Source organism: Eulemur rufifrons, chromosome 7, assembly GCF_041146395.1.
Source record: "Eulemur rufifrons isolate Redbay chromosome 7, OSU_ERuf_1, whole genome shotgun sequence".
Lineage (NCBI taxonomy): Eukaryota > Metazoa > Chordata > Mammalia > Primates > Lemuridae > Eulemur > Eulemur rufifrons.
In genome coordinates, this window is record NC_090989.1 from 264,265,391 (window position 1) to 264,282,447 (window position 17,057).

The 17,057-nt window shown below is 45.2% G+C and overlaps 1 protein-coding gene across 3 annotated transcripts in view; it reads right to left on the reverse strand.

The window, feature by feature from the left end:
• PTPN3 (protein tyrosine phosphatase non-receptor type 3) overlaps positions 1–17,057 on the reverse strand; it is a 106,483-nt gene that overhangs the window by 72,896 nt on the left and 16,530 nt on the right. For all 3 annotated transcript variants that reach the window (XM_069476654.1, XM_069476653.1, XM_069476652.1), the window contains exon 2: positions 4,572–4,726. In XM_069476654.1, the coding sequence (XP_069332755.1) occupies positions 4,572–4,709 (138 nt within the window). In that variant the 5' untranslated portion in view covers positions 4,710–4,726. The remainder of the gene's footprint in view (positions 1–4,571; positions 4,727–17,057) is intronic.

A 17,057-nucleotide genomic window follows, 5' to 3' on the forward strand; every position in this document is an offset into this window, starting at 1 on the left:
ACCGGGACAGAGCCGTAGCAAGTGTCCCTTTCCTGCCCCAGCCGTGGAAGCAGCGACCATAACAGTGTCAAATGCTGTCAAGTGCTGAGAAACGATCAAGGCATGGTGCACATCCAAGGGGACAGCACAAATGGTCAACTCAACCTGGGGACAAGAGGAAGCAACCCCGGATGTGGGTTTGGGAGGATGGCAGGGCTGAGTCAGCCATCCCCTCCCGGTGCATGAGCTGAGAAAAGGCCTTTGGTTCAGGTGGCTCGGTACAAACAAAGGCCCAAGGTCGGCAAACAGCATGGAGTGTTTGGGAAACTGCAAATTCTACTTTAACAGGCAGGCTTCTCAGGAATCCTTTGAACCAGACCATCTAACTAAAGGACAATATGAGTCAGAAATAGACTGTGTATAGAACAGGCAAAGGTAGCTCTTTTTTTGAGTTCCTGAGAACAGATAATGTCCCTGAAAATAGGTCACAGTGACCAGGACCGGCAGAATTAGATAATTGTCAGGCCCCCCCCTGCAGAGACTTCTTTGGGGCAGCCTCATATCATTTAGTCTAAAGTGTGGGAACATGAGACACAGCCTTTTCCTGGACACGCCCCCTTTCCTGCCCAAGGGCCCCGAACCTCCTGCTTCCTCTACAGGACACTGTCCATCACAGGAGGATCACAACAGGCGTGGCAAGAATGACCCAGCCCGCACATTCCAAATCGTGAGAAACCCTCTCGATGTGGAGAGCTATCTGCTCCCACTGTTGGAATTATTTATATATCATTTGATATTATGTTTAATATATATTATTAACTATAATTTAAGGAACATCTATAAGGAGTCAGACATAATACCACATACACTTTTTATATATGATCTCTAATCTTTGCAGCACTCGGCAAAGCACACTTATCACCATCCCCCTTGCCAATGAGCACAGGCACCAAGGCTCTGTGCCTTGTACCTTCAGCCGATGGACAGTCTGACCACCCGACTCAGGTTTGCTTGTAGCCAAAGCTCACAAGTTCCCACTCCATTACACCTCTCCCCTCTGGAGTGCATAATTCGAACATTCAGGTATCTATTCTGCATAATTCACCTGGCTCTCAAAAGGAACTGAGATAATGAAAGACACATTCATAGTAAGAACAGACCTCCCAGCCTGGCCCCTGCCCCACAGATGGTCATCTCTGTTCCACTGGGGCACGGCCAGTGACCAGCTTGCTCCCTGGGCTGGGGTAAGAATGAATGATTTCCCTGATGACACCTGTTCTCGGTCATAGATGGTCTGGGCTGAAGGGTCTGAAAGAGACTGTGCAAACAATTCCCACACTTGGAAAAACATAAAGTGAGGGATCATCTAAGCTGCACCCAGGCCCTCAAATCCCTCAAGTTCAATGTGAGCCAGCCTGGGACCAGCTGCTGGAAGCCAGGGGTGGCAGCCTCATGATAAGAACAGTGATGCTCATAACTGGGAGTTTCCGGGCGCTCCCTGTTTGCGAAGCTCCGTTCTAAGGCTTTACGAGAGGTCGCTCTGGGCAGGTGGTCACAGGACTGATCACTCGTCCTGCTGCTGGGTTTCTCAGACCTTCGCTCTCCTAGCTGGCTGGTCCTTCTCAGACTCCTTGGGTGCCTGCTCCCCTTCCTTCCAACCTTTAAACGTCCATGGTGCGCAGCTTCTGTCCATGTGCTTTCCAGGAGGTCACATCCAGTTTCACAGCTTGAGATGCCATCTCCACCCTGGTGACATCCACATTTGCATCTAGAGCCTGGACCCATCCCCTAAACTCCTTCGATCTAACGCCGTTCCTACATTTCTGCATAGATGAGTAACAGGCATCTCAAACTCAAAACGCCCACCACAGGGCTGATTATTTCTGCCCCCAAATCTTCTCTTCCCACAGTTGTCCCCATCTCTATAAACTGCAATTCTCTCTTGCCAGGCTGCTCAGGCCAAAAACCGTGGCGTCACCTGGAGGCCTCATGTTCTTTCACATCCCAACTCCCATCTATCAGCAAATCCTACGGGCTCTGCCCTCAAAGGACCTGCAGACTTGGTTTCCTCTTAGCCACGCCCACACGGCCACCCTGTCCAATTGTCATCTCTGTAGGATTGTTGTAATGGTCTCTCAGCCCTTTCCTCCCCACAGTTGACTGCAGATGGAGCCCAAACCTACCAATGTGATCCACCTCATGCAGAATAAAACCCACTGTCCTCAGAATGATCTACAAGGCTCTACAAGATCCCCCACCCCTAGTATCTCTCTGTCCTCATTTCCTGCTACTCCCCTCACCCCCTCATTCCACTTCAGACACCCTGGCTTCCATACTGTTCTGCAACCACAATAAGTGGGCTCTGGCCTCAGGGCCTTTGCACTGCTATTCCTCCTCTCTGGGATGAGCTTCCTCCAGACAACCATATGGATCTTTCATCTTACAATGAGGCCTCCTCTGAAATCATCCATACACTGGTGACCCCACCCGTTGTCCTGCCCTGGCACCCTCTCCCTCTTATCCTGCTTCACTTTTCTTCAAAGCACTTAATGCCACCCGACACAGCACACATTTGTTTATGGTCCTTCTCCTCCCACTAGGATGTCAGCGTCAAAAGGGCAGGGATTTTGCTGTTTTGTTCACTACAGTACTCTCTGTACCCAGAACAAAGCGTACGTAGCACATGGTAGGTGCTCAGTAAACATTTGCTGAATGAATGAAATGAGTTATACACTAACAAATATTCATGTTCTGGTCAGGGAGAAGGTATACAGTTAAAGAATAATTCCAAGACAGATGAACATAAATTTGAACAAAAGAACCAGACACATACTAAGCTGTCAGGTTATAGCAACAGGAAGAGACATTTGTGACCTTTACAGGGCTTGTTTAATCACAAAATTCTATGAAAAGACTGTGTTTAAAAGGAAATCTGATATAAGACAAGGTCCTGTAAAACCAAAGTAGTTGCTTTTTGAGGGAATTATGCATGACCCTGCCAAAAGACCACTGACTCAGTGGTTCTCCAACTGCAGTGCACACTGAGATTCTCAGGCCCCACCCTCAGAGAGTATGTTTCAAAATACCCAGGAGGGATTTATATCTTTTGACATGCATCCTAGGAGGTTCTGAGGTACTTAAAGAAACGTTCATTAGGGCTATGCTGTCCAAAGTGGGAGCTGTGAGCTACTAAAGACTACTTCAATTTTAATTAAGATAAAATAAAAATGTACTCAGATATGTTAGCCGGATGTGGCTGGCGAATCCCATGTCGGATAGCGCAGACAGAGAACATTTCCAGCAGTGCACAAAGTTCTTTTGGACAGTCCTCCCCAGAGAATAATTCTCTCCAAACTGGCTTTGTCAGAAACAGGTCACAGGTGTATGTTCTATTCCCTTAATTAGACTTTGGAGCCGCCTAACTAGACAATAAAATTTCCTTGCTGCAGTTTTCCCTTCTTACTACTATAACATTTCCCACCTGCAAAAGAGTGAGGCCCTGACCCTGGGGAACAGCTGGGGGCCTGAGTGGCTGAGTGCATTTCCACTCTCTGCCAGGCAAGGGGCCCAAACTCCCACGACCTATGTTGGGCGCCTGACTCTTGTGCACTGACAGGGAGATGCCCGAGACCAAGGCACAGGGCAGCTGGGAAGGAGACACGGCAGCCACCTCGCTAAGGCTTCCTGAAAACGGCCTTCTCCTGCCTGCATCAGGGGCCATGGTGACCTGGGGGCAGCAGGAGGCCAACTTGTGGGTGGGGCGGAAGTTTTTTATTACCCTTTGAATTCTTGTGGCCTTTTATCATTCCCGCAATTGTTCTCTCCTCCATCCTGTCTTCTCTTCTGAAGCCTTTCCTCGCACATCTAGGCTGGGGAGGATGCTGGCAGCCAGGTCAGGGTAGGGCTGACCCCTTTAGGACTGGCCAGAGAGTGGGAAAACGGGCCAAAGGTAATGCCAGGTGGTGACAGGGTGGGGTGGGCAGCTACTGTCCACACATCTGATTGCTGCTGGCCTGGGAGACCTTGTTTCTAGCCCTGGCTCTGCCACGGGCTTTAGGTAGGATAAGCCAGGACCCTCCCTGAGCCCTGCCATCTGTGAGGCTGACCACCTCGCAACCCACCCACCTGCACATTTAATGAGCACTTGCTGTGTGCCCAGCCCTGTGCCAAGCACAAGGGAAACAACATCCTTCCCGTCCTCGAGAAGCTCACAATCTAATGGACAACATATAACCTAATGATTATAACTATTTTTAAAAATGCAACCTGCCGTGGGCTCTAACGAAGCATGTACAGGACATCGTGACCCAAGAACCAGCTCTGCTTCACGATGTGGACGAAGGCTTCACAGAAGCACTGACATCCGAGTGTCACTCACTTCGAGTCACAAAGAAGAGGGGCAGAGACTTTCGGGCAGAAGTGAGATGTGGGCAAAGTTTTTAAGTATTTCCAGTCCAATCTCAACATACAAGATCTGAGATCTCAAGCTTTCATTTTAAAAATAATATTTTTCCTTCATTTTATAAGCCAAGAGACGAAAACCATTTCGTAGGGGTATTAATTCAGGGGAAAAAAAAAAGCGGAGAACTTACATTAACTTTAAAGGTCTGTACCAAGCCATCTAAGAAGCGGATGCTGCAGACGACTTCGGACCGCGTTTTCTCTTTGGGTAATTCTGAGGTGCGTATATTATTAATTCTTCCACCCAACGCACGTAACCGGGAGGTCATAACTATCGTTGAATAACCTGTAACATAAGATACACCGTTAGGCTTTGATATGCAAATGACCAGTTACCTGTGACTGCGGATACCTGTCAGAGTGGATCCTCTCAACCCGGTCTGAGGAACTCCCAGATAATGAGAACTAGATAACAGATCATGTTTCCATTTCAGTTTTGACTTCTAAGATGCTCTAAGTAAAATTTATTGCTCAATTACAACACGTTCATAGAATGCTGCATGGTTTCACGGTTTATTTGTGTGTCTTATTATCTCCCTGGTCTAAGTCTTCTAATTTATATTTCCCAGGCTTTGAAATTTGTATTTATGTTTTACTATTTTATGCATTTATGTGTTCTACCCCTATGGTTCCACAGAACTAAATGTAGTATCCATATGACTTAAAACACGAAAATATTTATTGACAAAATGTTAAAATGAAGGCCTTCTGAGGCCTGGTGCAGTAGCTCACACTTGTAATCCACACTTTGGGAGGCCGAGGTAGGAGGATAACAGGGTTAGGTGGCAGAGCAAATAAAGATGAAGGAAGGGCTCAAGAGCAAGTTAATATATATATATTTTTTTGGAGACAGAGTCTTGCTCTATTGCCTGGGCAAGAGTGCTATGGCGTCAGCCTAGCTCACAGCGACCTCAAACTCCTGGGCTTAGGCAATCTTTCTGCCTCAGCCTCCCGAGTAGCTGGGACTACAGGCATGCACCACCATGCCTGGCTAATTTTTTCTATATATTTTTAGTTGTCTAGTTAATTTCTTTCTATTTTTTAGTAGAGACAGGGTCTCGCTCTTGCTCAGGCTGGTCTCAAACTCCTGACCTTGAGCGATCCTCCTGCCTCGGCCTCCCAGAGTGCTAGGATTACAGGCGTGAGCCACCATGCCCGGCCTTAATATTCTTTTTATCAATTCTCTGCACACCTTCTCTGATGAGCTGGGCCTTTGCATGTGCAATTCCTTCTGCCTGCAAAGCTCTTCCTGCTCCTCTTGACCTGAATTAACTCCTGTAAATCATCGGTGCCCAGCACAAGCATCACCTCCTCAGGGAAGGCCTCCCTGGTCTCCTTGCCCAGCCACAGACTTGTGTTACAGGCTCTCCTCTCTAGCTCTCACTGACATTTCACTGCAACTGAATATGTGTATTTAATACCTGTCCCTGCCACTAGACACTGAGCTCCATGAAGGTGGAGTCAGGGCTAGGTTTGCCCACTGCATCTCTAACACCTAGCTCCGGTAGGCAGGCAGTAAATATCTGAATAAATCAATAAATGGAAGGAAGAACAAAAGAGAAAATGAAGCCAAGATCTATAGTCTATTGAAATAGCAGCACAAACGGATAGACAAATGTGGGCTGGGGGGAGCAGATGGAGGGAAGGATGAGACAGAGTGAGGGGTCTAGTTAGAATGCAGGGGAGACGTCCCATAGACCAGCACTTCTCACACTGCAGGGTGCACACAGAGTGCTTGGGGATCTTAGAATGCAGACTCTATGTAGGTCTGGGTGGGGCCCAAATTCTGCATCTGTTTCCCAGGAGCTGCCCAAGCTGCTGATGCAGGGTCCGCCCTGGGAGAAGCAAGTCACAGGTAACTGGAAAAGCAGCACCAAATGTCAGGGCAGGGCCAGGGAAATGATTTGAGAATCAGTGGCAAGGAGTAGTGAGTGACTCAGCTCTCAGGAGGAGGAGGACAAAGCACATAGGAGGCCCAGAAATCAAGCCTCAGGGAAGCACACAGGCACAGATCAGGAGCAGGAAGAGAAAACATGATCAAGAAAGCTGCGTAGAAAGTACATTCCGGAAGACAGGGGTGCATTGGTTCCTCATCACCATATGCAAGGAGCTCCAGGCAAACTTCCATTCTTCCATAGACAGGGATACAGAATATAAAATATCAATAAAAAATTCTTGGGACTGGCAGTGCAAGACAACTTATTCAGTCACTTATAAAATTCCACCCACCCCACCACCTCCACCTTGCCCTTTCCAATGAAAATGTCATCCGAAGCAGGGATACATTTTCTGAGTAATACAAAAAGTTATCAAAAGACAACAAATGTGTTCCACAATGCTTTAACCACACTGACTTAAAAATGTCAATTTTATTGTTTGGTTCTTGTCTAAGAATCTCAGGTGGGTTACAATTTTTTTTTTTTTTTAAGATACAATAGAACCATTACAAGGGAGGTTTTAGTGGGAGGTACACACCAGAATCACCTGGGGAGCTTTTAAAATCTATGCCTGTCCTTCCTGTCCTACCCCTGGGAGTGATTCAGCCCTAGGTCTGGCACAAGATGACATTCCCTTTGGGGAATGAAGCCGTCAAAGTAAGGGCTGGGGAGTCTGGGACTACTGGAGTGGGTTTCCAGGGAAGCTCAGGGGTGTTTGGGATGCTCAGCCTTAGAAGTCAGGCTCTGTGGAATCTAAGCCATTCACCATGGCGCCTGTGCGAAGTCAGGCGGTCGTTCCGCAGAGCAGCTGAAACGGAAATAATCACACAATAGCTCTAGACAGAAAAAACCAGCAGTGATTTCAAACAGGGGTCTCCAAATGAAAGTCACATGGACTGATGCTCCAAACTGCTCTCCTCCTGAGCATTTCCTCAAAGCTAGAACCAGCGTGGGTACCGTGGGACTTACTAATGTAACCATGATTAATAGTGATGCTCCCAGCACTGTCACAGATAGCTGGCAACATACAGCAGAGCAGCAGCCCAGAAGACACGGACTTTTCTTCTCAAATCCATCTCTGATTGTTACACGTATTGGAACCGCATGATAATGTCACAAATAGGTATTTTATGAAAGCTGCAGAAATGTTCTTCCTACCATTGTTCCCGAAGCAAACCTTGATAAGAGCCAGCCTCATACTGGATAACCACATAATTGAGCCATGTGGTGTTTTCAGATTGTCTTGAAATTATATCTTAAACAATCTGGTCGGGACAATGGCTGCTGACTAACAGCCCTGTTTCCTGTACCACAGCAATTGGGGAACTCAGGGTTTCTATGGCTTCCTTTATAAGCCTCTTAATTCTAAACAAAGCCACAACCCAACCAGAAACATACTGGCCTCTCTGACCGCAAATGATTACAGCAGCAGCTGATGCATTTTATAATCATGGAAGCCAAAAGCCTGTTCTTTGCATAATTCTTAAAATCACTTATAGCTTTAGAATGTGTTGTACAACAGCAATAGAAGTCCTACTGTGAATACAGTTTTTAATCAAAGATTATACTTGGAAAATGTATTACCACAGAAAGAGGCAACATCTCACTTTGCAAACAGGAGGGGCCCAATAAATACTATGAGAGTTAGCGTTGGCAGATGTAAAGTGCCAACAAGGGACACAATAAAGGCTCAATAAAAAGCATTTTATTAACGTTAAGCTTCTAAGGCTATCAGGTACAGACTACAGATGTCTGATTTTGTAGGGCAATCCTGATTTCAAATGCCTTACAGATATGTAAGTGTTCTATGTCTTAACTTTTTATTAATTTTATTCATTTTAATGAAGACAGCTTGCTAGAGTTAAAAGGTGGTGGCTACGATAGCTATGTGACACGGCAGGAGCATGCTGGCACCAAGTGCCACACCGTGGGCGTGTGAGACATCAGAGCCCTCGTGGTGAGGGCTGGGTAACAGGGCTTCTCCTACGGCCCCTCCCTGGCTGCCCTGGAGCCTGAGACAGGTAGAGGTGATGCCGCTGCCTTATTTCCCAAGGGTCTGTCTACATGCTGACCTGGGGAACTTGGTTCTTTCACAAGCCAGTAAACCACAGACCGAAAGATGGGAGAGGAGCACACGCAGTGAGAGAGCAAACCTGACTCCACTGTCATAATTTTAAAAAGACAGTGCAAAGTATTTCATATTCTTGTTTTTAAAATTAAGGGAATTAGACCTCTAATTCAAGAATGCAGGATTCAGTTGGGGAAAAAAAAGAAGAAAACAGTCCTGATTTATAAATACCTAATTTGCAAGAAAACTGTGTAAATGTGGCTCACCACGGGAATCAACCTAAGTGATTATTAAGCCGGCCTAGCCCAATGCTACCACCTAGTGGCCACCAGAGGAAGATGCTCCTCCCATGCTATGACTGCCTTAAGGGAAACATGGACAGCTCGGCTCTTGTGGATCACTCCCAGTTCAGCTTATTGCAAAAATCCCTTCCACAGTACATAAGGCCTTCTCTGCAGCCCAATTCCCTTTCCCTTGAGAACTCAGGAAAGTGCTTTCCACCCCTCTGCCTGGTTTTTTGTGGGGTTTTTTTTTTTGCTATTAACAAGCCCCAACAGATAGATGATGGGTCTGGCTGCAGAAGGACATTTCCAGAATGGAAAAGGACATGCACTATCGGCCACGCTAGACAGTGACTCATCAGATTAACTGTGCTTCTCGTCAAATACCAATATTTAATGTATTGCAGATCAATGCTTTATTTATTTAGCTGCTAATATAGTACCGGCATTGCTTTCTCTTTCTCGTCACTGTCGGCACACAGAGGCAGGGCTGCACTATGCATTGACTAAGTCTTCAGGAGTCAGCTAGGGCCCCAACAATCAACAATCACTCACAACTGTAGGAAACATGCACCACACTTTCCAATTGCTGCCTGTACCTCACAGAGAACAGCTTCTAGTTGCAGTCTGTTTTAAGGCCAGACCTAAGCGTTCCTTAAACTCTCCTGAAATGGGGTATTCCCTCCTAAAGATAAAATTTACAAACAGCAGTCAGGCAGGTATTTATCATTTATTAATCTCATTGATTAAGATGAGATCAAACTGTAAGGATGCATGCTTACTGATTAAGTTATTAAAAAAAATACTGAAATGAGACTTTCTTTTGAACCATTGACAAATAAAACTAGTGCACATTAAAGTCATCTGGGGAGCTTGTTAAAATGCAGATTCTGGCAGTGCGAGGTGGCTCACGCCTGTAATCCTAGCACTCTGGGAGGCCGAGGCGGGTGGATCGCTCAAGGTCAGGAGTTCGAGACCAGCCTGAGCAAGAGCGAGACCCCGTCTCTACTAAAAATAGAAAGAAATTATCTGGGCAACTAAAATATATATATAGAAAAAAAAAAATTAGCCGGGCATGGTGGCGCATGCCTGTAGTCCCAGCTACTCGGGGAGCCTGAGGCAGTAGGATCGCTTAAGCCCAGGAGTTTGAGGTTGCTGTGAGCTAGGCTGACGCCATGGCACTCTAGCCCGGGCAACAAAACGAGACTCTGTCTCAAAAAAAAAAAAAAAAAAAAATGCAGATTCTTGGGCAGCACCCACAAAGATTTTGGTTCAGCAAGGGCCCAGGAAACTACATTTTAAAACATAAAAAAAATAAATTTTTTAAACTTATATAGAAAAGTTGCAAGAAAAACAGAACTCCTGTATACCCTGCTTGGCCTGGATTCAACTGTTAACATTTTGCCACATACACTTTCTCTCCCTCTCCCCCTCCTCTCACCTGCACACACAAAGACACACCACGCTTTTCCCCGAATCTTTACCTCTAAATATTTTAGCATGTATCTCCCCCAAACAAGGACATTTCATAACCATAGTAAAATTATCACAGTGGAAAAATTTAACTTTGATAAAACACTTTTCTAGCATACAGTCCTCATTAAAATTTTACTAATTGTTCCAGTGATGTCCTTTCTTTCTTTCCTCTTGATTCAGAATCCAACTAGGATCATGCCTTGTTTTATTTTTTTGTTTGTTTTTTTAAGAGACCGGATCTCACTACGTTGCCCAGGCTGGACTTGAACTCCTGGGCTCCATCTCCCACTTCAGCCTCCTGAATAGCTGGGACTATAGGAGCATCACCACACTGAGCTTGAAGTTGCATTTTTAAAACCCCATAAAAAGCACACCCCATCCCGCCACCCCCAAAGACGATGATGCAGGCAGTCTGAGCACCACACAGCAGAAAACTCAACCAGACAATCTCCAGGCTTCTTTTTTTTTAGTCTTGACTGTCTGTGTCTCTACCCAGGGTCTTGGTTAGGTTGGCGCCCTATGTCAGTTTTCCTGTCTATGTTACAAGTTACTTCCCAGAGCTAAATAGAGTTTCCATAGCTTAGCAGCTGTCCCATCACTCAGTCTGGGAGAAGTGTTTCCTAAGTCATTGTTGATGAAGTAACAGATTTTCCAGTCTATATGTCAGTGCTGGGATTAGTGTTGTTGTCATAACATAGAAGAAGAAAGCTACATGAAAATTACGTTACTTCAAAAAGAACTATCACTTGATATTATGTAACCAGATGTCTTGGCTTGTTCATTCAAATTACTATTCACCAATACCAATTCTTAACAATTCATAACATTCAAATTATGAAAAAGACCAAATGCACACACTCTTTCTCAGAAACATGTGAAAGAGTTTACTACTATTTTCTTTTGCATAAATGTTTTTGAAGGGGGTAGCTTCCATTCTACAAAATAGAATGAAAACTCCCCAACTAGAATTTTCTTAAAGCAGCAGCAAAGAAAATAAGATGCATGTTATGTGATCTATTAGGCTTTGCAAATGTTCTTAATGAAATTCAGCTCAACTAATTAAAATACAGTGATTTTAGTTTTCATGTGGGAAATGCCCATATATCTTAGAAAATGCTTCCATATACATTATTTCACTTTATTAATTTTAAATTAAGGGCCACTGATAACAAAATTACTGTATACCCGATACATAGAATTTAATCTTTTTCCTCATAACTCTATAATTTTCATAAATCTCTCAACACTATCTTCCGCCAAGAAATACTCACTTTTTTGGCTATTTGTTTCCAAAGTACAACACTGCATAATATTAAATATACTAACTTATTTAAAAAATTAGATTTTAATGTAAATATAATCACTGCTGAATACTTACTAAATTAAAAAAACAAATATATTTGTTCAGGATTTTCATATTCCTAATTCAATGCTGAAGCCAATAAATTAATTTATCCTGAGTCTATATAATGAAAAATTAATTTTTCAGTAACATTCTTAAAGCCTGCTAATAAATAGAATAATCATAGATAACAATGCAAGTATTGGTTCACAAAACTCTTGAGTATGCATTTGTAAAAGTATCTGATGCCTTTTATTAAAAAATGCGATTATAATAGTATTTAACACTCAAGACTTCACTTTTTCTGCAATATGGGAGAAAAACACTCATATAAGTCACTTTAATAACACAACTCAATAAACTCAGTCAAGTTATCTTGCAATTTTCAATCTTAATACTCCAGAAGTACAATTTTGGGATCAAATCATTTGTTCCACAGATCCTGTAATTTGTTCAGGGAGTGGCTCTTAGACTGAAGCCCCTGGGAAGGAGGGGTGGAGTAATTTGTAGGATTAGTTGTATTCAAACGGAGGCCCATAATTAGTGCCCTTCTCATACAACTTCAAAATGTCAAATAGTTTTCTTATTATGGAGTTGGGGGTTATTTATAGGTTCGACACCATGACACTTGCAAAAGTAACAAAATAAAAAAGTTATACTTGATACCAGCAGGCTAAGAAGTAGTTTTAAGCTCCCTGAAGGGCACGATAAAGAATGCTCTGGGAGCTGCAGGCAGTTTCGGGAAAGAGGTAATGTTGCTATAAAGAGAAACCAACCTCTCCAGTGCCGTGAGCTGAAGTTTTTGGAGTAGCGATGAGAGGCTAGCTAACTTAAACACGAAGTTTGCTCCTAAGCCTGCAGAAAACTCCTGCTGAGGATATTAAATGGAGTCATTCAATTCTGGTTTGTTTTTTGGTTTTTTTTTTTTTGCTTTTTCTTGAAGTTTCATACGGAGAAAAAAAGTACCAATCCTAAATACACAGCTCTCCAGAAGCCTGGCAGTGGTCCCTCCACTGGTGCCCACTCTCTTCTGACTTACCACACCGTTTTCCTGAGATTTTTAAAAATGAGATTTGAAGGTTTTTTTTTTTTTTATATACTTAAGAGAATGCTATTACGGTGCAGTGTTTAACAGTACACCCCCAAATGTCTCAGGACTCAGCTCTCCTGGTGTGGCACCTCAGTACACATGGATGCTGGGGGGGGGGGGCTTAAGTGGTGTGGGCAGCAATCAGAACAGGCCATGAATCGGTCTTGCCCATGCGGTCACTGAGTGGGGACTGGTAAACTTTCCCCATTATGTGCCACCTCGGTAAACCCAGAAACGTTAAAAAGCCAGCAAACCTTCCTTATGGGGATAAAGGGAACAAATGCCAGTCCACGGAGGGTTTCAGCCAAGCCATGCTGAGGACAATGACATCAGGACTTACCAACGGGCAAGCTGTCCCCCGGCAGCCTCCAAGCAACCCCACACCAGGACTCCTGATCCTGTTTAGAATTACTTTTAGTCTCCTTTGTTATTTCTTTGGCAAAGGAGTTCCGGATCATTTACTCACTCAATATTCATTTACTCTGCACCTTCTCTGCGCCAGAACAGCAAGGAGTGGGGTGGGGGTGGGGAAGAGGCAGAGGCCCTCCCAGGGTCAAGTTCTAGGGGAGATGAAGGCCCAGGGAGCCGGAGGAGCTCAAGGGGGGCTCCCGACCTTACCAGGTGGGGTGGGAGGCAAGGCCAGTTCGCAAAGGCTTCAAGAGGAATCCTGCAGGATGAAGGGAAATTGGCCAGGGGGAAGCAGCGGCATTCCAGGCACTGCAAACCACACATGCAGAGGTGGGGAAAGGAAACGCATGCCCATTCAGGACCTCCACGGAAACCCACTGAACAGGCGTGTCTGAGCAATAACTGAAATCCTAGAGAAATCTCGAGGAGGATAAGATTAGTTTCTTGAAAAACCAAGGGGTTGTTACACCAAAGAGGAATTAGGATACGGTGTGAGGCTGTGAGAAAGTCCCCAGCATCGGAATCAGGCAGTTGGGGGGTTGGAACCCCAGCTGAACCACTTACTAGCTGGGAGATTAACCTTCGAGAGATTGCTTACTCTCTCTGAGACTCAGTTTTCTTATCTATAAAAGAGGGAGGATTTCCCTGCTTTGCAAGGTTGTTTTAGGCACTGGAGATAGTATGTATGGAAATTAACTGGCAACCAGCTACTATCATTAGATTTTTTTTTTCCTTTAGGTCCCAAGGGTTCAATGGGTAGAAGGTGAAAGAACCAGATTTCTCTTCAACAGAACAAAGAGCTTTTAAACAGTCAGGGCTGCACAAATATAGAAGAGACTGGCTTGTAAAGGAGGGAGCTCCCTGTCAATAGAGGTAATCAAGCAGAGAAGCTGGACGAGACCATTGGTGAGAAGGCTGCAGAGGGCAGACTGACACAGGAGAGGGTGGGACAGATGAACATCAGGCTACCAGGACCAAGATTCTATCATAACTTCTGTTTCAACAGTGCCAAAGGGAAATGTCTGTACATGTAAGACTCAGTGAGGCATTGTTCAAAATCCTTAAATAGATTTCTCATGGGAAATAATTCTAAATGGATATCTCATTCTTGGAGAAAACAAAAATGGTCCATCAACCCATGAAACAGGATAAAAGAATATGAACAAGTTATATGTAAAGCTCAAAAAATAGATAATTGGAATATGTTTTATATTTAGCTCTTTCTTTCTAAAATTAACCTGCCAATCTCTTCTCATTTTCCCTTCAAATAGTTCTACCAGGCCTCAAACAGACTGGACATCAGGATGGAATAAATTTACTCTACAGGGACACAAATCAAGTTGCATAAACTTTACAAAAATACTGTGTTAATATTTGCCCTCTGGCACACACAGACACGCCCATCTGGGTGTCAGTCCATCATATTTCTATCTCAGGCTCCAGCCCCCACCCCTTTACAGCCAAAAGCAGCACAAGCCTTCAGAAAAGAAAACAGCTAAAGTCACTTTGAAAGGTTTCAGATGTGCTAATCGCAGCGCATCCCAGCCAAGAAGCTGGAATCTCACAACCGGACCAGCCTGCCAGCTCTGTTCCTGCCAAGGGTCTGAAGCCAGCGGCAGCCTGGCCAGAGAAACCCAATCCCCACCACCAGCAACCCTTGTCATAATTTTATCTCAAGGAAACATAGAAAAATACCCTCCACCCCTTGCCCCCTCCCCAAAGCATCATCCTAGTTGTCCCAAGTCAGCCAGGTGACTTGGGAAGTCACTACCTCACTTTCCTTCTGCTTGGTTTCCCAGCTTAGAGCCCTCTAAGGCTTTTTCCAGCTTTAAAATCCTCTGCCTGTAAAGCTGTAATCCGAGGGGCCATCTCGGGTTATATTAGGTATCGTAGCCCTGCCGGTGGCCAGCGCACCTCTAGAAACCAAGATAAAATATATTTTTATGCAGCCTGTTCAGATTGCCAGGGCTTTGTGTCCTGATAAAATGGGGTCAGAAAATTAAAGAAAGGAAACTCTAAAAAGACTTATGAAAGGCATGCCAAAGTGCAAAGAGGAACAGTATTTCGGAATAACTGAACGAAAGGTCCATCAAAACATGATGTTGTACACCTTAAAAATATACAATCAAAAGACACAGGAATGTATAATTGTCACTAAAAAAATAAAAATAAAATAATGTCAGGTCTTAAAAAAAAAGAAAATAATATATCTTATTGCTACCGTTGCATTTATTTGTACTGAGGTCTCCCACGAGCTGGGAACACACAGATGATTTCAAGGAGTGGTCGGTGACATGCACCAGGAACATGCTTGCCTGGGGGCTCCAGGTGGCAGGCAGGACTGGAGGTTTGAAGCAGCAAAGCCAGACCTGGGTTCTAGCCTCTGCTCTGCCACGCCCAGGCTGACATGACCCTGGACCAGTAAACTTTCTGTCTCGGTGTCCACGTCTGTAAATAACTCGGAGGAGCAGCGATCTCATGCCTGACACAGCGGGGGGCCTGGCCCGGCACAGACACCTACTCAGCACTAGCTCAGGAGCACTGCCTGTGTATTCGGTCCGTTCCACCCATCCTATGCCTAAGCACCCGAACCATTCCCATTCCCACTCTCAGGCTTCCTGTGCTACAGGGCTTCAGAGTTTTCCAAATACTGTCACCCTCTTTACTCCTGACTCCATTGGTTTTGACTGCACACAGCTGTTCCCATTTTATGGATTGGTAGATTAAACTCAGAACCACACCCAGGTCACCCAGGCCACATACAAGTGGGGCTATGATCCCAAGCTCAGGTGGGCGCATCACACACTACTCCACTGAGTCGAAGGGCCCACGTGCCCAGAAGGGAGGTGAATTACAGGTGTTTCCCTGGGCGTGGGGGAGGCCCCACACTTAATCACTATTGTCTTTGTAATTTACTGACTAAAGGTATGTTCTTACCCTTTTGAGATAATCTTTATAAACACTCCCTGAGGCTCACATGTTGGTAAATTTCCTCTTATAAGGGAAATAGTCCAGAAAACCTCCTTTCCCCCTAATTAATTCTGCAACATTAGAAACTTGAGTAATGATTTCAGTATTTATGCCCACATTCCCTCTGCTCTAAGATGATACGATTGATGCAACAAGTGTTTCAGAAAAATTATTTTAAAGAAGCAGTACATCCAAAGTACCCCACTGTGAAGGTCCCTGCAATGTCAGAAACATTACAATGTGGCCAATGCGCCTTTCAGAATTGGGGAAATGCAGTAAATGACTTCCTCCCACTTTTGCAAAAGGCCTGGGCTGGAGTGCCTGTCACATGACAGCTAAAGGCCCTTCCAGCCCACAGGCAGCCATCCCTGAGTTAATTATTAGCATTGAGAGAGCCGGAGTGGGCCACCTCATTTCCTGAGGCCAGGCCCTGGGTTTGGCCTGGGGCCTCCCCTACATGGTGACCAGCCGCCCTCCTTTTAGGGAGGACCTGAGTGAGTGGCCAGTCTCCCCTCCAACTGCACCTGCCCCTGGGGATCTCAGAACTGCCAGGCCTCCCGGAAGCTGACTTCTCAATAAACCAGAGCGCAATCAGGCTCTTGCTCGCTCCTCTCTGGGGGCACGTGCACTGGCTCTACGCCAAGGATCTGACGGACAGTCATGGGTCTGCAGTAACTGAAACTGGGCTGGGGGAGCAGCCTGGGTGTGGCAGGGGCCTGGGTCTCCAGGAGGGCCCAGGACAACCTCACCATGTTTAAACCTCACAGCTCTTTCTACCTGCTGGGAGAGATGCTCAGGCAGCCCAGAGTCTACCTAGACAGCTGTGAAAAAGCAAGGTGGCTCTGACCACATGATGGGAGCCAACCCTGGGGGGAAGGAGAGGGAAGCTCCGCAGAACAACAGCTACAAAGGGCTCGATTTGATACGCTCACATTGAACAAAACAAGCCCGCCCACAGTATTATCTTGTTTGTTTGGGGGTGTGTTTTTTAAAAAGTTGAACTCATGATGTCTATACAATCATATATTCTCTTTCTTTCTCACGA